This window comes from Neovison vison, chromosome 1 (genome assembly GCF_020171115.1).
Source record: "Neovison vison isolate M4711 chromosome 1, ASM_NN_V1, whole genome shotgun sequence".
Lineage (NCBI taxonomy): Eukaryota > Metazoa > Chordata > Mammalia > Carnivora > Mustelidae > Neogale > Neogale vison.
This window is the reverse complement of record NC_058091.1, coordinates 178,655,322-178,681,917: the sequence shown is the minus strand read 5'-3', so window position 1 is coordinate 178,681,917 and position 26,596 is coordinate 178,655,322. Positions and strand designations below refer to the sequence as shown.

The window sequence follows — 26,596 nt, the reverse complement described above, 5'->3', positions numbered from 1 at the left end:
ACTTCACCGGCCAGGAAGTTCCAGCCCCTTCCAGACTCCCTTGAAGCTGGGCATCAATACAAGATTCTAATGGACGTGCATTCATGAGATAAGAGTAGAAGATGGAAGTGGGTGAACACCATCTTCCCACTGCATAGGGCTGTAGTTGTGGGCAAGCAAGGCCATAGGGGTTCAGAGGCAATGGTGGTGTAGGTGGAATCAGCTGGACACTGTTCCAGGCCCAGGCCTCAGCTTCCTGGGTACTGCTATGAGGCATTTAAGGTGGTCCCAGTGACTTCCTGAACTTGTTGGTAGCTGGATCATAGGTGCAGCGGTGTTTTTTCTTTTCTTTACCTCAGCAGCTCCAGGAGCAGGCTCCTAATTCCTCCTGAATTCAGCCTCTCTGAATTCCTGCTTAAGGCAGAGGCTGTAGCTCTCCTGGCAGGTAGAGTACCAGATGTTGCTGGAGGATTCCAGAAGTCACTCCTGGATTATCTCCTAGGAGTTCACGCTCCTCATCCTTCCAAAAGATTCTACGAGCATCCAGTTTCTTATTAGTCCACTCTGCTTGAAATAACCACTGTGGCCTCTATTTCTTATAATGGAATTGAAATGGAATACGAAATTACATATTAAAAATTATTAAATAATAAATAAAAGTCATCGCTAAAAAAAAATCCTCAGAAGAGATTTCCTGAGCAGCGTGCCACCAAAAATGCTTGGTTTTTATATTTAAAAAAATTCCTGGGGAGCCTGGGTCACTCAGTTGGTAAAGCAACTGCCTTGGGCTCAGGTCATGATCTCGGAGTCCTGGGATCAAGTCCTTCGTCGGGCTCCCTGCTCAGCGGGGAGCCTGCTTCTCCCTCTGCCCGCTGCTCCTCCTGTTTGGGCTCTCTCTCTCTCTATTAAATACATAAATAAAATCTTTTAAAAAATCCTGCCCTCTTTGTAAGTCATTACCTATTGAATGAGCACTTACTGGCTTACAGATGAGGTAACTTAATACTTAGATTAGAAATAAGCTCTTATGAGTATGTGAGAAGTTGTGTGTGTGTGTGTGTGTGTGTAAAAAGACAAGACACAAATTGTGTTTCCAGTAAAATCCTAGAAGACAAATTCAAACACTTCTTGTTCTTTGTTTTTATTTAACTCAAAATAGCTAACAACAAAACATTTAAAAAATATCTCCCACACATGAGTATTCAGTTATTTTTGGTTCACGACACTAGATTACAGAGTCCTTGCCTGTTTCTAGCATGAAGTAACACATCTATCATAAACATGATCTCTCAAAGTCCGCAGCAGGCTTGAAACCCGTATATTTAGATCCTAACCAAAAACCATGATTTAGTTATTCACTTTGAACCCAAATATTTTTCTCCCACACAGATGCTTAGTAAAATGAATAACCATAAATAGGCTAGCTATTAATCGGTTTTCGACGAAATGCCCCCATACAGCACATACATAAAGTCTGCATATATGCTTTTGTCCTTTACTACTCAAAATATGAATGTCAGTGAGATGTACAGTGGGGTCAGCTCATTCGTTGAACTTACATCAATTCCATATAGGAGGTCAGCGAAAAGGAAGCAATAAGGAAAATAACAATGAATCCCATGAAAATCTCACCAGTTGAATGAAAGAGTAAACCCTGATGAGGGTTGAAGAACCTCGAGGAAACCAAGCGCGACCACTGTGGCGTCTCCTCAGGTCAAGTCAGTTCACGTCCGTCTCTCAGAAGACAAGCAGCCTGGAGAGCGCAGGGTGACTGATTCTAGTGTTGAAAGGTATGCGGTTCTAGGCAACATTGCCCTAAACGAACACCAAAGACAATGTCAAATGGTCTTCAATGGAAGAAACTGTCCTTTCTTCCAACACCGGAGGAAAACCTGGTTGTGTTGGATGCGCAGATTTCCCATCAGGCGCCTTTGCTCTCCACGTTCCATTTCATCTTAGGTCCTGACACTAGAAGCTAAGCCCCGGGTATGAAGCAACTCCACTGCCGTGGGAATCGCAAAGACAAGAGTCTTAAAAATGCCCTAACATCGTCAGCATAGTTTAATTTCCAGTTAGGTCCGTCCTCACATCGAGCACAGGCTGTTTCTGTGACCCTCGCATGGAATGTACCTATCACTGACCGAGAAAATCTCATGATGAAAAGACCGGCATCCTAAAATCCGAACAACAAAAAAAGCTACCGAAGCAGATAGGTCTCAGCCGTGCTTCCGGGTAAGATGTTCAATCAGCAAACAGTGCAACTAAAGCACAGAGTAACTTCTGTTTTGTTACACTTGCCCCTCCCCCCCATTGCCTACAGTTTCGAAACTTGGCAGTTACCTTCTATGTCTCAAACACTTGGCCTTAACCTCAGCACCGCCCAGGTTCAGGTTCTATTTTTAAAAGCACCATTCTAATGGAAATGTCCCTGCCCTGCCTTAAGCTGGGGCTGTGAATTTGACTGGAGCTAGAGCTGTTATGTCCTAGAGTTTAGGTTAATTTGGCAGATATCGATTTCCGTGAAACCCGCTTCAGCTGCTTCTAGCCGTGGAGGATTTCTACCTGGGCTGTAGATGGGGGTAAAATACCCCATGGAGGACCCCTTCAATAACCACATTTGGAAAATCTGAAAAACAAAAGGAAAACGGCTTTTCTTAGGCACAGCAGTAAAACGCAACAACTGCATTCTGCAGACGGTACAAGGCGAGGCCCCCCAGCAACTCAGGGACCGAGTCACCCTGCAGCCCGCTCTCACTGAGGACACGTTATCTGTCATGTCGCTGCGGCCGAAAGCCGCTTGGGTGCGCGACCAGGCTCTGCAGGAATGCACGGCCAGATTTGTAGCTTATTGATTTAGGGGATGTTCTAATGGTTAATGCTGCTAGGCCCCAGCTCTTTATCTGAATGTTTTCTCACAAGGAAGATGGATTACACTGGCAATTCAATTTCTAACAAAATCTCAATATACTTGAAGGAATTCCAAGATTTCTACTGGGAATACTTGGCTGCAGTTTTTCCATTGTGGTTTACAGCAGCATTCAGTCCAAGCTGTCCTGAGGACGGTCATTCCGTGGCGCAGGCGTCCAGGGAGCAGGAGGAACAGGGGCGGTCTTCCTAACTGAAAAGAGCACCTTTTGAAGAAAGCCAACCCGTCAGGAAAAACGAGCCACGTTTTTAGAGGAGGCGTGCGTCCAGTGGGGCACGTTCCAGTTATCAGGGGAGGTAAAATATGAAAGGATACTTTGCATGGGGCCACCCCCAACCATCACATGACCCAGAGGTTTAATTTCTCAACTTCATTCTGCAGGTAATTAATTATACCTAGGATTTACATGAAAGCCCACCACTTTCAATAAATATCGTTATTATGCAAGGAAATGAGTTCGTCCAATACTTGCAGACAGAAACTAGGACACTCACTTATGAACTCAGCCCCTGTACAGTACCTACTACATAAAGCCACATGCAAAGGGAGGGCAGAAAGTTTCTGGGGGGGGGGCAGGGAAGGGGAGAAGCAAGCCAGGTGGGCAGTCTGAGGGAGGAGGGAGCCAGGCAAGTTCAAAGACTGGAATGGAGGTTACTGTTGATAAGAGAGTGAGGGAGGAAGCCTGAGGGCATGCAAGCCCAGAAATTCTGGCTTTGTCTAAAAAGCGGGGAGAACCACCAGCAACACCCCCCCCCCCCAAGGATTTTAAGCAAAGTGATACAGAACTGAATCCTGTTTGGCAAAGATGGATGGCTCTGGCTGCCATTCAGAATACATAGGGACAAGTTCAAAGTGGTGGTGGGTTCCCTGTGAGGAGTAAAGGGAAGTTTCCTAACAGTACCTGCCTGAAAGATTGTTGTACAAATTGGAGGGTGAAGCAAAGCACTTGAACCTGTGCTGGGCACATGATTAGTACCTGCTACCGTCACCTACCAAGTGCGGTCTAATCACTGGGAAGAGAAGTAAGTAACAGTCCCTGCCCATACCATGGAATTTCCACGCTAGGAGGGAGACAAGCAAATGAACACACCCACGAGCTATGCCTAAAACATATCTTCAGTACACAGGCAGCTCAGTGACTTCTGGGTGATGACACTTGATTTCTCAGTGTTTGCTTTAATCCAGCATGAAACAACATCATTTTCCATGCAACGTATCTTTAATACTCTGTAGTAGGACTGAAACCTATGTATTTTTTCCTCCCGATCAAGAGCAATGATTTTCCGAAGTTCCTTTCAATTTTAAAAGAATTGCTCCCCCACAGAAGTGTACTGAAACCAAGAGCCATCAGTGGAGATATTGATCAATTTTCAATTATTTGCCCAAAGAGAACACGTCGACGTGCGTTAGCAGGTGGGTATTTATTCTCGGCCAGCCAAAACCTAACAGTTTGTTTGAAGCTTAGTGTGATGGCATCATCAGCATGTTCAGCTCAAAGGAATTTAAGTAAGTTTGGGGGAAAAGGACGAAGAGGGGAAAATACCATTAATTACTCTGAGTAATGCTATACCACCTGAATAGGTCAAGCAGTGGTTTAAGCGCAAGGCAAGGGGTGCCAGGGTGGCTCAGGCGGTTAAGCGTCCGACTCTTGATGTCGGCTCAGGTCGCCATCCTGAGGTCGCGACATGGAGCCCTGCATCAGGGTCTACGCTCTGCACAGACTCTGCTTGAGATTCTCTCTCTGCCCCTCCCCCTGCTTGAGCCTGCTCTCTTTCCCTCTGTCTCCCAAATAAAGAAATAAGTCTTCAGAAGGATAAAGGGGAAAACTGAAGCAGGGCGCGAGGCTCGAGGGTGAGGAGACGGGAAGGTGAGGAAAGACCTCTGCGGGCAGATACCCGGGGAAGGAGGGTGCGGTGGCCACGCGCCAGGGTGTCCGGGCGAGGGGCATCCCCGGCAGAGGGAAGATGGCCGACCAAGGCGCTGTGTTTACGGTCCAGCAAGTGCCGAGCAACTAGCAGAGGCAGGAGATTCAGAAGGTGAACATGACAGAGAGAGAATAAGGGAACCGGGTCGGTCATCACGACAGTAAAGGAAGGAGATGATCCACGTGAATGGAACAGAGGTGTTTTATGACCAGGTCCACCGACTGGGGGCCAACGAGCAGATTATCAGAGGTCATCTTCTCCCTCCTCTGTTCCACTCCATTCTACACTTTGGATTTTGGTTTTGTCATTCGTGTGATTTTAATTCCATGTCCGCTGTTACTTGAAAACTGCCCGGGGCCTTTGTTTCCCATTGAGAGGGGATGACAAGGAATGTGATTTAGGAAAGATTTACTTGTCGTCTTTTGTTGGTTCTCATTTATGCTGGTAAACACTTACGTGGACCTTTTTTAAAAAAAAGGCAATGGGATTGGGGCGGGGAGACTCCTCAGAGCCCCCTGAGGGCAGAGCGGGCAAAGGCTCTCTCAAGCTCCTGGAAGGTGCGGAGGCAGTGACCGTGTGGGGACGAGAAGGGGGCTCAAGGAGGTGGTGGGGGAAACAGCAGTGCCCTGAGGGGGAATGGAGTGCACACCTATGAGACCCAGAAAGAAGTCGGCAGAGCACAGGAGGGAGTCCTCTTAGGAGGGCTATGAGAGCCTGGTAGAGTCAAACTCTACCAGGAGAAAGTGGGGCTGGAAACCCAAGACGGTGTCCCAGCTACACACACAAGGCCATCAAGACCACAAGCAAGGAGTTGATCTGAGAGAAAGCCCAGGAGAAGACAAGAGGGTCTATGACAGCCCACCGGTAGGCTGCCTGGGATGGGCAGAAAAGGAGGAGAGTGGGAAAGCCCAGGGGAGAGAGCGGTCAACGGTGGCCAAAGATGACGGGAGGTCTGATGAAAGCTGATGGAAACATATCTGGAGTGTAGCCGTGCCAGAGAGGATGCTGGGGACCAGCGCGAGAGCTGTTCCAAATTCCCCTGAGAAATTAAAACTCAGGCCAAAGAGCCTATGTTCAGAGAAGACTGATGATTAACATTTTATAGGAGGATAGCGTCTGACTGTCAGGTCACCTGCGATGGTATTTCCACGGTCAGAATCCTCTGGAAGAGTACCCCCACGTTTTGCTAAGAGGCCTAAATAACCCAGAAATGCGATGCCAGTAAAACTGACCTCTCGATTAAATGCTTAAGATCTGCGAGAGCCTATCAGCTGCGTCACGCCCGTAAGGCAACGGGGATCCGACTCAGGAAGGTGGGTTAGCCAAACTGCACCAAAACCGGATCTGGTGCCCGCCCCTCCCCCACCTGGGGCCATCCTGTCCATAAAACCCGTGATTCCCGTGTCCTTTCCGAACTGCTATCCCCCATTTGCGCGAGTCCTCCGTCCATGCCAATGTTCTACCAACGATCCCTACTTTTGCCCTTTCTAGCTCCAGATGTCGGCCCCTGGAGTTCTTTCTCCCCTGAGTACCTCCCGTTCTTTGTTGCCCACCAGGGGCACAGCACACGCAGCTCAGTCGGCGGGATGATGCGGACTCAAGGATCATAAAACGCCTTCCTTGACCCCTGAGCACCCTGGCCACTATGTTTCACAGGATCGGCCCGTGCTCCCCACCTCCCCAGGAGCGTCGGGCCCATGCCGGAAACTTCTGACCCTCTGTAATACCTGCACAGAGTACTATATCGTACAGGGCACTGGTAGAACCCTGCTCTGAAGAGAAACAGAATGCTTTACAGAACATCGCCCATTGCATCTAGCCTAGTTTACGTGAGGCAACATTTTGTTGACCTAAATAAAGTCAACTGATATAATATGCTTTTTTTTTTTTTTTTTTTTTAAACACGGGAAGCAAATGCTAGAGAAAGGCAATTATGTCTTACGGAAAGGGCTGTACAGGGAACATACTCTGAGAACATATTCCCATATTGCAAAGGAATGTCAGCTCTCCCAGATCAGGGCGCTAGGAATGGTCCCTCCACGGAGCGGGACTGGGTCCTGGCCTGCCTTCTTCACGCTACCAGCTAAGTCACTGATCTCCGTGCACGCGCCGTTGCCACAGAATGGTCCCCTCTCTCTTGCTGGTGATAGGGTTTTATTGTCAGAATGTAGGAACGGTTTCAACAAATCATTTATCTACTGCCATTGAGTTGCTCTGCTATTTAGTTACTCCTACTAATAAGGGCTGAATGTTCAATTAACGTAAGGAAATTAAGCACCAAGGGGTCTGCCCATCAGCCATGTGATACCAGGCAAGTTGGGGACCTCCTGGGGTTCCAACTCTCTTATTAGCCAATGAGGATACCCACCTTGCCTATTTTATGAGGCTATTAAAAAACTAAAGGAGTAACATCTGAGAAGGCACTCTTGAAGAGGTGTAGAGCAGGACATTTTGAGAGGAACTCTGAAGAATTCAAATTTCTTGGCATAAAGAGAGGACCAAGGCTAAAACACTGATTACAGGGGCACCTGGGTGGCTCATTGGGTTAAAGTCTCTGCCTTCGGCTCAGGTCCTGATCCCAGGCTCCTGGGATCGAGCCCACAATGGGCTCTCTGCTCAGTGGGGAGCCTGCTTCCTCCTCTCTCTCCGCCTGCCTCTCCGCCTGCTTGTGATCTCTGTCGGTCAAATAAATAAATAAAATCTTTAAAAATAAAATATTGATTACATGTGTGCATAAATTCATTCTATTTAAGTATATAACTTCTAAAAATACACAGCTGACCATCTAAGATGCTATAACCTAAATAGAAGTAAATATATACATGTAATATAGATACACCACTTTGGGGAAAAAGCATTAAAAAAAAAAAAAAAAAGAACCAGAGCCTTAGACTCAAACCTTATCATCTGGATAAAAACAAGCAGACACCAAAACATAACACCACAAAAAACAAAAACAAAAAGAAAAGAAAAGCCAATAAGTATCTTTCCTCTTTATTACTCTCATTGAAAACTGCCTGGTCAGGTAGAAAGAAAAATCACATTTCGTGCGGAAAGGCCTGCCCCAATTAAAATTCTGAATGTCTCCGACACCAAGAGCGCCGGTTTATTGGCAGATTATTAAGCCCTGGACCAATGTCACTCTGTTAGACCTGTATTAAAAACGTGGTTTATGTGGTGCAGGGTCAGATCAGTAAAGAGCTGTTAGCAGATGACAGGTTTGATTACCGCTGGCTGTAGGCAAGACGAATGGATCCCTGAGGAAGAGCAGCACGGGCTGGTGGGACAGTTTGCTGGAAAGGTCAAGAACAGGCATGTCAGCATCAGGGGACGATGGTAAACAGAAAACACTACAAACTAGCTTTGAGGGGATCAAACTGCTGTGTGGGGACATCTCAAGGTCTATGTATCTCACTGCGTGGGTGAATAATAGTGAGCAGAGTTACAGGGAACAAACCAGCCCTGCGTTCACCTTCTCAACATCTCTTTGAGGAATCTGAAATGGGTATACCATCTATTTGACAAATCACTGATGAAAAGTGCACCGTTTCAGAGCACAGTGATTGATAAAATAGTATTCTTAGGACTGGCATAAAACAATGTAGGGTTCGATATAGCTGGTGACTTCTTTCACTTTCTATCACATATTTGTAAATCAACTGCCTAACACATATTATCAAGAAGAATGTGACGGGATACACTTACGCCACAGTAATTCACCACTTAGCAAAACTACGGTCCTGTTTCTGGTTTCATGTAACTCTTGATTGACTAGTATTAGTTCTTACCTTGATTCTTCAGATTCCGTCTCATCAAAAGATCTAGAATTTTTTTTTTAAAAGAAGAAGAGGAAGACCATGTCAGTTGGGTAAATGTTGTTGCAAACCAAGGAAAAAAGTCTGTATTCTTAAAGCTCTAAATTGGGAAACATTAGGAAAAGAGAGGTGCCTTGACAAAGCCACAGCATGACTGATGACTACAGTCTACACTTGATCTTAGCCAAAAGGCCGAGAAGCGATTGTGATGCCTCATTCTAAAGAATCTAAGACCGCCATATTCTTGAACTTCTGTTTTCTTGAGGATCACTTACAAACCCTATGGTTTTACTTTCAGGCTTCTATAATGGAGTTAAGATTTCACTCTGTCATTCCTAAAATCTCTTCTTAAAAACATTCCCCAAGGTCCTAGCAAATGCACTCAGTCAGAACAGGCCACATGGACAATGCCTATTATTTGGTGAGGTCAGTATTTAATTCTCGCTGTGGGGTGAGTGGAAAGGGGCCTTGAGCAACACTGCCAGGGTCGGGGGCAGGGTGGAGGGCTGAGGGTCTGCAGCCTTTCCTCCCGCAGACGGCCGGGTTTTAACCCGATGCTGGGTGTGGTCCCCATGACCCTCTTGTAGTTAGTGTCCGTCCTTCGGGGGACTCTGGAGGTGGCAGAGGATGAACAAAACCCCCTCCCCTGCGTGGGTTTGCAGAGTCTTTGTAATGATGTGTTTCCCTGTAAATGGATTGGATATGTCAGGGGTGATGCTGATGGCCTTCAGAGGCCAGCTCAACCTGAGCCAGGTGCCCAGAACTGGGCAAGGGGCTTGTTTCAGAGTTCATTCTTTAGAAGAACACTTCCCAACTGATGGTGATAGCAAATGTCTGGTTCCTGGGACACAGGGACTGGGAGCTACAGCCCCACATGAGAAGGTCCTGTGAGAGAGGCAGAAAGACAGCAGGGAAGAGAGCTCACGTGGGAAAGCCTGGGCTCTGCCAGCTACAAGATGAGAGATTTGGGGAAAGACACTTAATTCCTGTGTCTCAGCTTGCTCAGGTCAACAATAAGGGAGTTGGCTAACATCACCTCCAAGGTCATTCACAGCTCTTAGATGATGTGACGGTACATGCATGGGCATATAGACTTTGCTCGAGTACCCACAAAAAGATATATTAGTCCGTCCATAGGCTATCTAGATTCAAAATTCCCACCATGTAACATCACTCCAGGAAGCAGCATATTTTAATAAGTCAATTCCTTAAGTCTAAACCTGAGCTGCAATATACCGCGGCAATATATTGGCCACAATATACCGGTGAAGACCACAGAGGAATTCCTTTGACCACAGGCAGGGGGCGAGGGAGTGCTGTCCCCTGGGAGAGAACGGGTGTGACCAGGGGGGCCCTTCCAGCACCACCCAAGGGTGGGGGGCAGTGGTTATTGGTGAGGCCAACTAGCAACTGTAGGGTAGTTTCAGATACACGTCTGATAGGGGAACAACACCTCTTACCCACAACTCTCTGCCTTTGGTAGCGAGGGCAAGTGTCGCACGTTTAGGAAATCAAGGAACAGTTTGGGAAGCTCTTCATTTTCCAGAATGACAGCCTGTGAAAGGAGAAAAGAGAATCTAGAAAGCGAAATTTACTAAGCAACCAATAATCAAATGAACTATGTCAGAAGTCATGACCACCCACCTCAGTTCTTCCCAGCATCATTATCACAGTCTGTAAGGGTTGGTGGGGGGGGGGGTCCCCATCTCACCCACCAAGAATTCAGGAGACAGGCACACTCTTCAGTGTTCCCAAATGCTCTTTTTTATCTACCCTGTCACCCAACCAGCATTTGTGGATCATCTAGCACGCATCAGCTGCTGACTAGGAGGAGAGGCAGCTGGCCACCAGGTAGACAGAATTCTTGCCTTCGTGGAGGTTCTGAGGAGAGGATTTTAAAAACCTGGGAGCATCAATAATACTGCTAAGAAACGTGCATCAAATTTTCCTTACTGGGTGATTAAGTGGTCGGGGTGTGTGTGTGTGTGTGTGTGTGTTTGTGTGTGTGTGTGTGTGTCTACAAAAGACCACATTGTTTAGAAAATACTACACATGACTTTTTTAACTGGAAGATTTAGCCAAGATCCCTCGGCTGTCACCGCTTTTGGCATTTGGATCAAGTGACATTTATGGCCCTTTGGACAGCTCCACTTAAAGGGTCAGTAATAACTCTCCCCCTAAGTGTAAATCAGTGTATATACTTAAAAAAAAAAATCTATATGGTTCTTCCATTTAGGGAGCTCTGTTAAAGAGCTGGGACGATGGCATAACCATGCCTGCTCTTGGCTCTCCGAGTCACGCAAGTGCAAGTGCATTTTCGTGGGCATCTGTGTTCAAAAAAGAGAGCCCCAGTGTATGTTCTGATTAAACAGTCGCCCCTCTCTCCCACCACTCTCCCCCAGTTTTTTTTTTTATTATTATTTTTACGAAGATCATGGAAAAAACATCAAAGATTGCATGATAGTCTCGGAAAGTAAGAGAATTATTTTCAAAGGTCATTTCTATCATTTACCGTGGTCCTCCTGCCACGTGTTGTTTAAAGAACGATGAGAAGGGATGCTGAGGCGTCACCCACACCGTGATCAGGCACAGCTATGCAATGTGATGCATGAGGCACCAAGGACAAAAAGGTCAAATTATGGATATTCTGAAATATGCGATTCTATATAGCCTATTGCTTTCTGTCATAATTTACATACTGCGTGGTCCCCTCTCTAGCAGAGTTTTAAAATAGTTACCCAGTTCGGGACATGTGAATGGAATGAGGGAGGCAGGCTGAGACCCAAGCTACACCAGTGCTCAAGCCTCCTGATGTTCGGTTTCTGGAGAGGAGGCATCTGAAAACCCAGCTCTGTCTCGGTCTCTTCCTATTCCTTACCTACTGAGGCTTAAGGAAAGGCAATAGAACGTAGGGAACCAAAAAAAAGTGCATAAAATAGAAAAAAGCTCTTCTTCCTAGAGGCATGCTTTCATTACTATTTTCACTGACCTTCTGAATTTCCATCTACTCGGGGAAATTTGGGGGGTGCCCATAAGGTCATTATTTCAGTGCCCACAACTCAAGGATTGTAAGAATCACTATATCACTGTATATATGAAGCTCCAGGGAATTTTTGCCATAAAGTAAGTTGTAATGATTATCTCCATGTTTCTTGACATGGTTTAGGAGAATGACACAACATCTATTTGAATAATAAAGCTTAATGTTGTAACAAAAACAGAGCTGTTCACCTAGGCAATAGTTTTCATTATGTGTACAAGTGGCTTTCAGATGTAAAAAAAAAAAAAATAATGGGGGGGTAACACTCTTATCTCCACCCCCACCTTTTAAAATAAATTAAATCAATAACAAGTGTGGGACACTTTTAATGACCTGAACTACTTAATTTCCAGGATCCTTAGACATGTCATCCATCACTGCAGTATGGAGGAAGACATCTCTTGAGTGTTCAGGGGGTTAGTTTGGTTTTATTAATGCAAGATTTAGGGAATTTTAACAAGGTGAATTGTTTATTTGCCTTGACAGATCGGCTTACAATGCACTGGCTACATCTACGGCATGATCATTAATGACAAAAGACAGGCAAAAAGCTGTTTACACTGCAACACCAGGATGGGAATTAATCCTGTCCAGCCTCCCCGAATGAAACACTCCAAAGAGATGATCACATTTTTTTAGGTAAGACATACTGGGGGAAAAAAGAAAAGAAAAGAAAATATATATATATATATATATATAAAACTCCAGAAATTTGTGAGAATTTTCATTGAATAGTCCCTGAAAATTCTCAAATATTTTTCATAAGAAAGTCACCAATATGGATTTCAGGATTTACAGTTCGACTGTATTTATTTATTTGAGAGAGAGAGACAGAGATAGAGAGAGCACAAGCTGTGTGGAGAGGGAAAAGCAGGATCCCCACTGAGCAGGGAGCCTGCCCCGGGGCTCGATCCCAGGAACCTGGGTTTGTGACCTGAGCTGATGGCAGACACTTAACTGACTGAGCCACCCAGGCGCCCCATCTTCTCCTCCTTCTTGAGAAGCTTTCCCTCAAGAAGATCCCTCCCTCTTAAAGCTGCACCCTCGTCCACTCCATCTTCTTGGGACCCTGGTCTGGTCTAACTGCCCAACTTTATCCAACAGGTAAATAAATATAAACAAACAAATAAAAATTTATATAAATATAATAAATACAAATATATATAAATTATATTTTGAATGTCAAATCCTATTTCCCTTTTGTCCTAGCTTGTGTACCATGATTTTTTATTAACTTTCACTCGTTAGTCATTTCCATTTTTTAGAGGCAAGATGGTGTGGTAGGAAGTACAGGGCTTTAGAGCCAGAGCTGGGTTCCCACACCCCCAGCCACCTCGTGGGGTCACTGTGAGGGTAAGACAATGTCCGCAAGAGTCTCTGGTGCACACTTAGCATTCAATAAATGTTCACTGTTTCCTTACAATCTCTTAGTTCTATCAATCCTCAACAGCCTATTTTATCGGTTTTGGAAGTTTGGATTATTGTCCATCCAGCAAACAGGGCTTCCTAATCCTCTATGATTCATGGATCCCTTTGGAAAATGGATAAAAGCTGAGAATCTCGCTGGCTGAAAAATATGCATCCATACATAATTGTGCTGACGGTGGCGGAGGGTTCAAGAGCCCTGACAGCCCCGCCAAGGACACCTGTTTCAGTGCGGCAGCAACGCTGCTGGGCACCCTCTTTGCTTGGCCTGGCGCCTGAAGCCCTCACTGCCGGGCCTGTGCTGGATGCCAGCCAGCCCCCCAAAGCCTTCCCGTTGTAGATTTCTACCTCTCTTGTCGATTACGACCCCACTGGAGTGTGCGGTGCCTTGTGACTGGAATTCATTAGTGTTTTCAGCCCCGGGCTGTGGTTGAAAATATGTGTCTGGCCGGAGAGTACCCGGCTGCAGGATTCTTTCAGGTAGGTCAAATATCTACCACTGCATTGAATTTAGACAGTCAATCATATTCATGGCTACTGTTGATGGTTCCCAAAGTTAGCAAAACATGGAGAAAATATTATTTAAACTCTATCACTGCCAGGGGGGCCCCTGGGTGGCTCAGGTGGTTGAGCAACTGTCTTCGGCTCAGGTCATGATCCTACAGTCCCGGGATCGAGTCCCACATCGGGCTCCTTGCTCAGTGGGGATCTGCTTCTCCCTCTGACCTTCACCCTCTCATTCTCTTTATCTCTCTCTCAAATAAATAAAATCTTAAAAAAAAAAAAAATAAAGTCTATCACTGCCAGGTCAGAGTCCAGCCAAGGAGGCACAAGTACCCTACATTTATTAGGAGAAGAGCATTCTGAAACACAGGGCAGTGATGGGTCCCAGACTGTCTAATCAATTAATGGTAGAGTTCCAACACTAGATCCAACTTTGGACCCATGGCTGGACAACGAATTTATATAGTAAAACATCAGAATTCAAAATGAATATGACCAATTCAAGAAAAAAAATCAGAAAAAAAAATCCCATTAAATTAAATTTTACAGGGCACCTGGGTGGCTCAGTGGGTTAAGCCGCTGCCTTCGGCTCATGTCATGATCTCAGGGTCCTGGGATCGAGTCCCGCATCGGGCTCTCTGCTCAGCAGGGAGCCGGCTTCCTCCTCTCTCTCTCTCTGCCTGCCTCTATGCCTACTTGTGATCTCTCTCTGTCAAATAAATAAATAAAATCTTTAAAAAAAAATCAAATTTTACAGGTGTTAAGTCCTGAGTCAAATACTACATGAGGCAGAATTAAGTACCCAGGTGTGAGATGAAGAGTAGCTGTTTATATACAAGTGTTGTTGGTCTCAAGCGGTAGGTCAGCAAAAAGTGTTGCTTCTGGAAGGTATAGAAAAATGAGCTGAGCAATCCTCTTGCTCCACTTAATGCAATATTATCTGGCCCCCAAAGAGAAATAAGAATAAATGCAGTAAGGCCTACAGGGGAGCAATGAAAATGAAAAGAAGATTCAAAATCGTTTCTGTTAGAAAAGGTCACCCCAACAGCAGGTACTGAGCATGGAATGAGGTGTTCCAGGGCCCAGGAGCATGGTCTTTTAGTTAACTAATGTTTTTTAAGGAGAGTGGAGATTTCCCAGGTTGTTGGGACAGTAAGAAAGGAATGTCCGAGCCAGCAAAGAAGGTGTCTATATCTAACTGAAGCCATTGCAAAAAACAAGAGAAAGTCTCCCATGAATGGGAAAACCTGCATTGCAAGAGCTTCTAGAAAAGCCTGGGTTCCGGGGCGCCTGAGCCACTCAGTTGTTAAGTGTCTGCCTTCAGCTCAGGTCATGATCCCAGGGTCCTGGGATCGAGCCCCGCATCGGGCTCTATGCTCAGTTGGAAGCCTGCTTCTCCTTCTCCCATTCCCCCTGCTTGTGTTTCCTCTCTTGCTGTTGTCTCTCTCTGTCAAATAAATACATAAAATCTTAAAAAAGAAGAAGAAAAAAAAAGCCGGGTTCTGAATGTCTTTTAGTTGCTCTTTGATACACATGCACATGGGAGAAGCAAGAGAACGAACAAAAGAATGCATCAAAGAAATTTCCATGTTTATCCCTTGGGAGTAATGTAGACTAAAAACCAGGTTGTTATTATTATTATTATTATTAAGATGCACATGAGAAATGGGGTTAAATAAAGAACTGTAACTAGTGTGTGATATACTATATAACAGACTGTTATTACTGTATCCAGCTCTGATAAACATTAAAACTAGGAAACTGTACCTTGTACTAAGCAAAAAATAATTATTATTCTTCATATAGTGTTACTTGCTTTCAAGATAATAAATGACTTTCCTTAAAAACACACCAGATATTCCTTCAGAAACATCACTCTAAAAGAATGTTGAAAAAAATCTCCTGGTCTACAACATTTCCAAAAAAATTGCCTGGATGGGGGCAGAAAAACAAGAGCATTTCTACCGGCATCCCCTGCAAGCTCAATGTTTACTCGAGGAGAAATGTCTTTTTTATTGAAAAGGTGCAATTATCATCATGTAACACAAATCACAAAATCCCGATTTTTCTACCTTATCAGCTTTATAAAATCATGTTCCCAAAGGATACCATTGATTAGTTGCACATGTTCTTTCTGTGACATCCCAAATACTTAATTGTCAGTTATCTTTTCTTCTTCAGTAAGTAAAATGCAGTCACAAAATTACAGAGGGACCTGTTCTGCCTTAACCTTCGCTAGATGCCATCATGCAGTGGAAAACACTGGTAAAATATCACAGGATAACGCTGTCCGACAAGGGAGACATATAAACACTGTAATGATTTCCCACGAGTTTCCATTTTAGAAAATTGTCACTAAGGCGAGCATAAACGGTGACACGTGTCCACCGAGGACACGGTAAAATCGAACGTTGGCATTCTAGTTAGGTCCAAACCTACCCAGGAGCCAATTATAACAGGAACGGAACATCTTGTTGGAAACTTGGACAAGACCACTTTGCTAACCTTCCCAGACTGCTGCGCAAAGCTGCATTGTTTTCACCGATTTGATCCTTTTATTCTCTCCTCAAAACAGGAAAGAAGAAAAAAAACCAAAACACACATTTCTGTCCCATTGTCTATCAAGGATTGTTGCAAACTGTGGGGAACCTCTCTGTCACAACGGCCCAGAACGCTGAACCAAGTTGGGAGGTTTTTCAGGAGTCTTTAAAGCCTTGTTCCTCTTCTACCTAGTTGGGTTTGAAATGCCCGATCGTGGGGGTGACAAAGTTCATGACGGTTTTTCCTCTGCCCACCAGGAAAGCTGCTTCCTAGCACACCTGCTTCAGAGGTGCAGGGAAGAACAGAAAGCGAGAAAATCAATGCCTCCTCACTGAAGTAAGTTGGGCGGTGGTGTCCCTGTCCTCAGGGACGGAAGCCTCCCGGTGCACAGAGCCTTCGCAGTCTGCAGGCTTCTGCTCAACCCCCCGCCCCAGCCTTCGCTCACAATCTCACCAAATGAGCCACAGTAAGGTTATCAAAGGAATACTTTTAAAAAGTCAGATGGCCACCTAAAAAGTCTAAATCATAGGTGGATCTGAAGAATGCCCCGTTCTTTCCTTCCGTGTGTAGGTGACACCATTGTTAAGATGCACCTAATTCTGTGCCTGGAAAAAAAACTGCACTATTCAACGAGTTCAGCTGCTGTGGTTTCTTAGGGTTTTATGGTCTATCTTGCAAAGAATCTGAGGACCTGCACCAAAAGCTGAATGCTGACAAGGGCCTATATAAAATGGCAAAAAAAAAAAAAAAAAAAAAAGTCTGTGCAAAGAAATACTGTAATACGGCTCAAGACAGATTTGAAAGAAGAAATACCGTTTCTGATAATATAGCTAAAAAGACAAAACTAATTGTGGAACAAGAGAAACAGAAACATCAACCATCTTTTGAGCTATTTTAACATCAAAATTTATGTTCTGTGTATTTCTGGAACATTTCTCTAACACCTCCTAGGTCCAACCACTGGCGCAGTGGTTGGCCAAAGAAACGTGGTCCTGCCCACTCAGGACGTGCGGTCCAGTGAGGAAAATGAACAGTGTTCAAATAACCACAGTCATAAATGTGGGGTTACAAACTGAAATCAGGACTTTGCAGGGACATAGCTAGCTGTTTTTTAAAACGTTCGTAAGGAAGCACTGTATGAGCCCCTTAGGAGAAGGAATGCTTCCCTGGCAAGGTGATCCTGGAACTGGAGGACACGCGAGCTGATGCGTAGAGGGAATGGCATAGTTCAGACGCAAAGCCCAGGAAACTGAATGGTGGAACCATTGATGGTATCAAAAATCCCATGGCCGGTGTGGCTGTGCCTGAGAAGATAACAAAGCAGGACTGGAGAGGCTGGGCTGGGCTTCTGGGTCATGTCAAGGATTTGGCTCTTGGTCCTCCATGGATTTAGGGGCAGTGAGTGGTGTTAGTGGTAAGCAGTAGGTGGGGGAACCTGGGTACACGTGACATGATCTGACTGGTATGTTGACCACGACTGAAATAGCAATAGTGCCCCTCCCCCCACCATGACAAGTGACCACGTATTAAATCTAAACCACTTCTTAGTCAAGCTGTGGAGGTAAAGTCAATGACTGTTTTCATTTCTACTGGTACTTTTCCACGTCCACCTCATCTGTTTTCCTTTGATGCTAGCTCTTTCCCTATGCCTTCAATTATGTCACCATTTTAATTTTTGGTTTTCATCAAATTGTCCTTTCCTTCAAATTCTTGGGGTTTAATCCTGCTGTTATGTGTGTGCTGACTCTCAGTCACAGCTGTTTATTTCCTTCTGTGTTCTGTAGTTTTGGTTCTTGAGCTCATCTGTGGGACAGGTCAGCCCAGGTTCAAGGTATGTCCTTTCTGAATAGTTCTGTTTCTGCTCCTAGGAAACAGATCCCCAACTGGGATCCCTGGGATATACTCAGCAGGGAGCCAATGATTATGTTAACTTTTTAGAATGGAAGTTATGAGACCCAGCAGATACTGAAAATATAAACCTTAAACTCTCATAAAACATGATTGGGACGCATGAGGAAAACTTGTGCCAATGCTCAGTATATTCTTCTTAGGCCAGCAGTCTCTAAAGTAGGTTAGAGGCATGTGTGAAATTAAGGAAGATCATCAGCTATGATCCAGGAAAACAGGTATCAGACTTTCTATTTATTTACACTTAACAAATAAAAAGATTTATCTTTTCTAGTTTTTGACGTATGGATTCATAAAGGATCATGGCTATATAAGTCATTATTAAATGTGCATATATGGGAGCATTATGTTCAAATACATATAGTTTATTTATTATATATAAACTATATATAGTTTATATATTTGTCAGAGAGAGAAAGAGAGAGACAGGTGTAGGGAGAAGCAGGCTCCCTGTCACGCAGAGAGCCCGATATAGGGCTCATTCCCAGGACCCTGGGATCATGACCCAAGCCGAAGGCAGACGCTTAACAATTGAGCCACCCAGGAGCCCCTCAAATATTTTTCTGGTAAGGATCCTGGGCCAGGGGACCCTGCCCCAACCGTAGCAAGTAGAGCTTGTAAGAGAGGGTGAGACATAATATCTCCAGGCAACACTTCTGAAGTAGTCTACTGAGCTTATCTTTCCCTAAGGGTATGGCTCCATTACTGGAAATGCCCTTCCCACCTCGTTTCAACTGGGCAACTCCTACCTGGCCTTCAAGTCACAGCTCCAGCATTACCTCTCTTAGGAAACTTTCCCCAAACCCTCAGTATGGGCTAAGTTATCTTCGTGGAAAAAACAGAATCATTTCATGCGCTGTTGATGATTAATAGTGGAGTGAGTCATACTAACTTTCAAGAATTTTAACCTACCAAATAGGGAAATTTCCAAGGTGGCTTAAAACTACAATAATATTTATTTAATGCCTACTCTGTGCCAAGTTCCTTATCTTAGGTGATTTTCACAATACTGTGAGAGGCTATCATTGTCCAAATTCTATCGATGGAAAAATTGGGAGCTCACAAAGGCTAAATACCTGTGCAAATTTTCTCAGAGGGCAGAGGGGCAGTCAGGATCAGCTCTCTAGCTCCAAAACTACTGCTCAACTGATGTCTCCATTCATTCATTCATTCATTTATTCATTCCATAAGTATTTACTGATATTTACAACATACGCAACAGCACTGTGCTGTTCTTTTCCTAGTGATTTTTTTCCTTTAGTGAATTCAACTAGAATCCTAGTTTTTCCCAATATATATTTTCCCACTGCATTTATAAATTTAATTTATCCCACAGATAAATTTAAAGGAGCCTATGAAATTGACTCCCTTAAAATACATAGCCGATTTTCCTTGGATTTTACATGTATCTTAACATCTCAACTAAGTCTTAAAAGTATACAAAAACTTTAAGAAAGGCAATAAATCCATCAAATCTCTTCCCTATATTTAAACAAGAACAACAACAACAAAACCTAAAAAAACAAAACAAAAACAAAAGGATACTTCAAAAGGATCTGGCCTCAGAACACTGCCAAATCTATTTGACAATCTCTGACCAACTCCATTCTTTTTTGACTGTTGAAAGACTTTAAAGCCACATTTTATGTACTTCTGATCCAACTACCTAGTTAAATGTTGAATAATAATGTGACTCAATAATAGATTACAGATAACAACAGAATTTTATCAGGCATTTCCCTGATGATCCAATAAAAACAAAACAAAACAAACAAATAAAGCAAATTCTAAAAGCCCGTTATAAATTAACTTCTTGCCTCTAAGGCCAAAGTTAAGACCACAGAAGTTATGAACACATTTGAACAAAACAGCATATTACAAAGCAAACCAAAATGGATTTAGAACTTCAAATAATGGGGGTGGGGGGGTGGTGGTAAAACACTCATTTAAATACAAATCAGAGGATATGCTTACGGAAAGGTGCTCTTACTACTTTAAGGAAGAAGTAGTAATCAGAACTGGGCTTGTAAGATGTTGGCTGGAGACAGCCTCAGGAGACTGGTTTTTAATGAAAGATTTACAATTAGCATAGCCTCTGCATGTTGATGAATTGATGTTTTTAAAGTGTTTAAAGAGCTTGAAAACAATCTGCTCTCTCAAGTCCCTTCAATGTTCCTCCTACTACCTAATTTATCCCTCTGATTTATTCAGCATTCTCCTTCCTCACGTACTGTACACTCTGAGCCGCTCCAGCACTGGGGTTTTCAGGTGTTGGAGTCAGATAGATGAGGGATTCCTAGGTCTCCAAGTTCCTATGGCATAGTAGTTCAGACATAGGGTACCTGGCAAGTATCTTTTTTTTTTTGGGTTTGTATGTCTACATGAAGACTCCTAATCTGATCATGAATCTGTCAAATAGTATACTGCATTGAATCTCCTGCTTAAATGCTACGGTTACTGTGTTACACTGAGTGTTTAACGGGAATTTCAGACCCGTGGGTGAGCACAGCACGTGATGCATGGGACTGAGCGGGAAGCCTGCGTGGAAGTGGTGAGAGCTTGAGCGGAGACTGCTCTGAGATGCAGGAACGGGTCCTCAGAGAACCGGCACCAACAATGGAAAGTGGCCCTCGTGGACACAGCTCCAAAGTCCAAAGTTAAAAACACATCTAGGCAGCAAATAATAAAGACAGGGGGAAAGAGGCCCTTGACCTCTTGGCTACAACAACAAAAATGCAGTCAATAAAGCTGTTCACCTAAAACACACTGGTGGGTTAACAGAAGCCCAGTGGGACCACAACAAGGAAGACGGAATACAATAGCAAGAGCAGGAGAAAGGAGGCCTCGGTGGACATGGCTGTTAAACATTCACAGGATGTCTGAGTAAGACCCCGGTCTCAGCGTCCATGGAAAGAACTTCTCTACTCTAGCCCTTCTCCCAAATCTGACACCGAGAGAAATGTTCCCATATCTTGGAACTAAATTACAGATGTGTATTCAGGGACTCACACTGCACAAAAAACATGGACCCTTTCCTGTAGATTTTCACATTACAGCAGGCATTTTCTGATAAACTCCCAGGCATCCCCAGGAAGCAAGAACAGAATGATTGCATGGAAAGCTCCTCTACACTTAGGCAGAAACACAAAATCTCTGCTCAGTCTTCTGCCCCTGGAGGCCATGGTTCAGACGGTCAGTTGCTCCCCAAGATCCACTCTTCCCTTCTTCCTTATTAATGCAATGTCAATTTGGGGCGGCGGGGGAAGGGGGTAGGTGACAATTAGCCAAGGTTAAAAAAGCAAACAACAATAACAAAAAACCCATCACAACAGCCCTGCCCCTCAACATTTTCCGAAGTCCCTTGGCACGAGACAAAGACAGAGCCACGAAGATGCCAGTGGAAGTTGTTGGTTGGGAAAGATCCAAAAAGTCACCCAAAAGTGAATGGTCGGGCTCTGCTGGCTGTCCCTCAGCCTTCTGCTCATCTCTCCACCCGCTTTCTCCCTCTTCTTCGCCTGGAACATGAGCATGAGCTCTGAGCTCAGCTGCCCTCTGATTCTCGTGAGGGAGACACAAAAAGAATCAAAGAGATCCAACCCCTGATCATCTTTTTTTTTTTTTTTTAATGAATTTATTTATTTTCAGAAAAACGGTATTCATTATTTTTTCACCACACCCAGTGCTCCATGCAAGCCGTGCCCTCTATAATACCCACCACCTGGTACCCCGACCTCCCAGCCCCCCGCCACTTCAAACCTGAACAAACCTTCAGACTGTTTTTCAGAGTCCATAGTCTCTCATGGTTCACCTCCCCTTCCAATTTACCCCAACTCCCTTCTCCTCTCTAACACCCCTTGTCCTCCATGCTATTTGTTATGCTCCACAAATAAGTGAAACCATATGATAATTGACTCTCTCTGCTTGACTGATTTCACTCAGCATCATCTCTTCCAGTCCCGTCCATGTTGCTACAAAAGTTGGGTATTCATCCTTTCTGATGGAGGCATAATACTCCATAGTGTGTATGGACCACATCTTCCTTATCCATTCATCCGTTGAAGGGCATCTTGGTTCTTTCAACCCCTGATAATCTTGAGCCACTGAACCCAAACCCACAATTATCTACCATGGGTAGTGCTTGAGAAATAATATGCTTGAGAAAGATAAACCCCACTTTTAGTTCGGCCCTTTTATTTGGGCTGATATCTGAGGTAGAATACAAGCTCTTGCTGATATAAACCTCTTGCTTCTGCAGATCATAAAGCCCTATTTTTGGCCCAGAGAACAGAGTCCTGGGTAGAATACTTTAAAGGGAAGACAGAAGAAAAGAAAAAAAAAACAACTCTGCTATGCTACCTTTAATTTATTACTAGGGTACTGACTAGGAAAGGAAGGAAAGAAGAAAGGGAGAAGAAACGGCCAAGTGAACCCGATATTCTATTTTTAACTTACGACTTTAGAGAAGTCTATACCATGAAGAACAGCCTATGAAAAATGAAAAAGCAATTAGGCTCACACATATATTGCACAATCTATAAAATGCAAGAAATGGACCAATATATGAAAAACTTGTCTGCCTAACCCAGCAGGTGCCAAGTACACATATTATGGAACAGGGAAGAAATCAAGCATATACCTAATGAGATGAACCTAAACAAAGAAAAACGTAAGCTGATTATCCAGAAAAATATCCTACCAAATTGGGTCTATTAAACAAATCATAGGCACCATCCCTGTGGAAATGGAAAGTGTTTCATTAAACTTATTTTACAAAGGACTGTCCAAATCACTGTAGAATGAGCCAGAGGGAATAATTTAGCATCGGCTGGTGGAAGAAAATACAATTCTACGTAAACAGGTCCTTTTAATCACAAATTTTATGATCTTTTAACAGCTTTCTATTAAGAGCAATTAAAGGGAGATAGTAATGATTTACACTAATACTCTAGCAGGTTGAAATGACCACATACATCTTCAAGCAGTTGGTATCTTCCAGATCTTAGCTAAGTTTGAGGGAAGAAGAGGCTGACAGTTATTTTTCTGTGTCCAAAGATAACACTTTTGCATTCGTTTCTTCTCGCTGCCCATGGCTTGTCCCTGATACAGACGTGCCTAAGGAAGGAGGCAGACATCAGTGGGGTAGGTGGAAATGCAGGAGGAGAAATGCAACACGGGGTGGGCGGTGGCAAATAGAACAGAGGGACTGATGGAGACAACCTAGATACCTTCTCTGTCCTATGCACGAAGCACACTAGCCAAGTTGACCAACCATCCCAGGCTGTGGTCTACTCCACAACCCTCACCCCCAGACTGTCCCATAGGTGCCCCGAAAAAGGAGCCAGGGAGGTATCCGGCAGCAGCTGACAGGAAAGCTCCCATTTTTCTGTAAAAAAATCTTTTGGGTGTGTTTCCACAAGGTTCAGCTAGGTGTGATCACCTGGGGACAGCCGATGATCAAGGGAAAACTACACCCATAATTTAACAGATGCTCCTGAGAGGTGAGAATGAGGTAGTTTCAGTTTATGAGGACTGTATGCACTTCTAAACATGTATCTGAATTGTTTACAATTCAGATAAGTCAAGTTTCTTGGGTTCTCTGTGCTTCAAGAGGGTCAATAACAGTATCTATCTCGGGGTGCCTGGGTGGCTCAGTGGGTTAAAACCTCTGCCTTCAGCTCAGGTCATGATCCCAGGGTCCTGGGATTGAGCCCCGCATTGGGCTCTCTGCTCAGCGGGGAGCCTGCTCCCTCCCCAACCCCCCACCTCTCTGCCTACTTGTGTTCTCTCTCTGTCAAATAAATAAATAAAATCTTTAAAAAAAAAAAAAGTATCCGTCTCAACAAAGGCATTAATCTCTTTGACCTCAGCCACAGCAACTTCTTCCTAGAAACATCACCAAAGGCAAGGGAAGCAAGGACAAAAATGAATCGGGATTTTATCAAGATCAAAAGCTTTTGCACAGCAAAGGAAACTGTTAACAAAACCAAAGGACAACTGACAGAATGGGAGAAGATATTCACAAATGACATATCAGATATAGGGCTAGTACCCAAAGTCTATGAGGAACTTATCAAACTCAACACCCAAAGAACAAATGATCCAATCAAGAAATGGGCAGAGGACATGAACAGACATTTCTGCAAAGACATCCAGATGGCCAACAGACACATGAAAAAGTGCTCCACATCATTCAGCATCAGGGAAATTACAAATCAAAACCACAATGAGATACCACCTCACACCAGTCAGAATGGCTAAAATTAAAAAATCAGGAAACAACAGATGTTGGCGAGGATGCAGAGAAAGGGGAACCTTCCTACACTCTTGGTGGGAATGCAAGCTGGTGCAACCACTCTGGAAAACAGCATGGAGGTTCCTCAAAATTTGAAAATAGAGCTGCCCTACGATGCAGCAACTGCACTACTCGGTATTTACCTTAAAGTTACAAATGTAGTGATCTGAAGGGGCACATGCACCCAAATGTTTATAGCAGCAATGTCCACAATAGCCAAACTATAGAAAAAACCTAGATATCTGTTAACAGATGAATGGATAAAGAAAATGTGATACACACACACACACACACACACACACACACAATAGAATACTATACAGCCATCAAAAGAAATGAAATCTTGCCATTTGCAACTATGTGGATGGAATTAGAGGGTATTATGCTAAGTGAAATAAGTCAATCAGAGAAAGATAATTATCGTATGATCTCACTAATACAAGGAATTTGAGAAATAAGACAGAGGATCACAGGGGAAGGGAGGGAAAAATGAAACAAGATGAAACCAGAGAGGGAGACAAACCATTAAGAGACTCCTAATCTCAGGAGACAAACTGAGGGTTGCTGGAAGGGAAGGGGGGTGGGAGGGATAGTGATGACACTGGGAAGGCATGTGCTATGGGGAGTGCTGTGAATTGTGGAAGACTGATGATTCACAGACTTGTATCCCTGAAACAAATAATACCTTATATGTCAATAAAATAAATAAAACAGGTTTGGAAACTGAAAAAAAAAAAACAAACACCATCTGTCTCAGACCTTGTAGTCATGATGAAATAAGACTCATGCCCATAAAGAAACTGCTGCAGTACCTAATATAACATAATAAATAAACATTAATATTTATTATTATTTTCCTTAGTAGTAGTAGGAGTATAAGATGAGCAAAACCAATTGGTGCTATAATGATTTATAAGAAATATAGATTTAATATATACATTATATCTACATTCATCACATACTTCTACTTCAGAAGACCAAATATATATTTCTTAGATAATATTTGGTTTTTATTCATAGTTCCTGAAAATGCTTCAGAGCCATAAACATAAAGTTGAAATGGGTGTCTTGTTATTAATGAAGGTGAATTCTGGATCCACCCAAGGTCAGGGGCTGGTTGCGGGAAGACCAACCTTATGATCAGAGGGTTGGCACTTTCAGTCCCATCCCCCAACCTCTAGGGTGGGAGGAAAGGCTGGAGGCTGAATCAGCCAACAGCCAATGACTTAGTCCATTATGACTATGTCATGAAGCCCCCATAAAAACCCAAGAGGACAGAAGCTTCTTTGAGACCTCGTCCTACATCCCTCTTCATCTGACTGCTGATAGGTAGACTTTGTCATACCCTTCAATAAGCCAGGAACTGTGAGTGTGACAGTTTTGTTTTTTTTTTATTAACAGCTGAACAGAGAAAGGAATTAAAACGCTTTAATTAAAAAATCACGAGTGGATGATAAAGTGGGTAAAAACTGAAAATTTACAAACTATTTAAAACCTGGAATCGCTGACTGTTCAGAAACTACACAGATGGATCATGGGTGGTGGTGAACAGCAGAAAGGGATGATGGATGAATCTGCATTGTTCTAGCTGCTCCCCATGCCACCCGTCTCTGAGGAAAGCCTGACATTGATTAGGTATTAAGCCAGGCTAATGCTGGCAGCAGATCCAGCGATGGTAACCTGCCTATCAGTAGATCCTTCCACTGGGTTCGCAATTTTGATCTGCGCCCCAGACATCTGATGGATCTCATTGATTTTGGTGCCCTGACGCCCGATTATGCAGCCAATCAAATCATTTGGAATGGTGAGTTCATGAGAAGTAGTCTGAGCAGATGCATCCAAACCTGCCCAATAGCCTTTCACCTCTGGAGAGCTGGATTCAATGCCACTGAATCCGGTGTTGCTATGCGTCATGGGAAAATGAGACTGTTGCATTGCCAACTGGTGCAGCAACCCTGAACCACTCTAGCAAATTCAGTGAACTTAAGGAGGAGGTTGCTGGAACCTCCAATCCATAGTCCGTCACTCCGAAGTACAGGTAAGAGCCTGAAGCTTTGACTGATGTCTGAAGTATGCGGTGGGGATCCATCTTGTAGGACGGAATCCTTACCCTGTGGGATCTGACATATCCCTGCAGAGGTACTGTCAGAACTGAGCTGAACTGGAGGGTGCCCTGCTGGTATCTGAGAATTCCTCGGTGTTGTGTGTGGTAAGAACTCCCACCCCCATGTTGGAACTCGA

At 44.0% G+C, this 26,596-nt stretch overlaps 1 protein-coding gene across 5 annotated transcripts in view; it reads right to left on the bottom strand.

The window, feature by feature from the left end:
* Positions 1-1,104: 1,104 nt before the first annotated feature.
* The window catches only part of SNX24 (sorting nexin 24), a 166,579-nt gene continuing 141,087 nt past the window's right edge, over positions 1,105-26,596 (bottom strand). For 4 of the 5 annotated variants that reach the window (XM_044263792.1, XM_044263767.1, XM_044263776.1 and 1 more), the window contains exons 4-8: positions 10,106-10,200; positions 8,619-8,651; positions 8,059-8,123; positions 2,542-2,605; positions 1,105-1,794 (exon numbers count right to left, since the gene is read on the bottom strand). In XM_044263792.1, the coding sequence (XP_044119727.1) occupies positions 1,704-1,794; positions 2,542-2,605; positions 8,059-8,123; positions 8,619-8,651; positions 10,106-10,200 (348 nt within the window). In that variant the 3' untranslated portion in view covers positions 1,105-1,703. Of the gene's footprint in view, positions 2,606-8,058; positions 8,124-8,618; positions 8,652-10,105; positions 10,201-26,596 lie in introns of all 5 variants that reach the window. The other variant, XM_044263800.1, reaches the window with a different exon arrangement.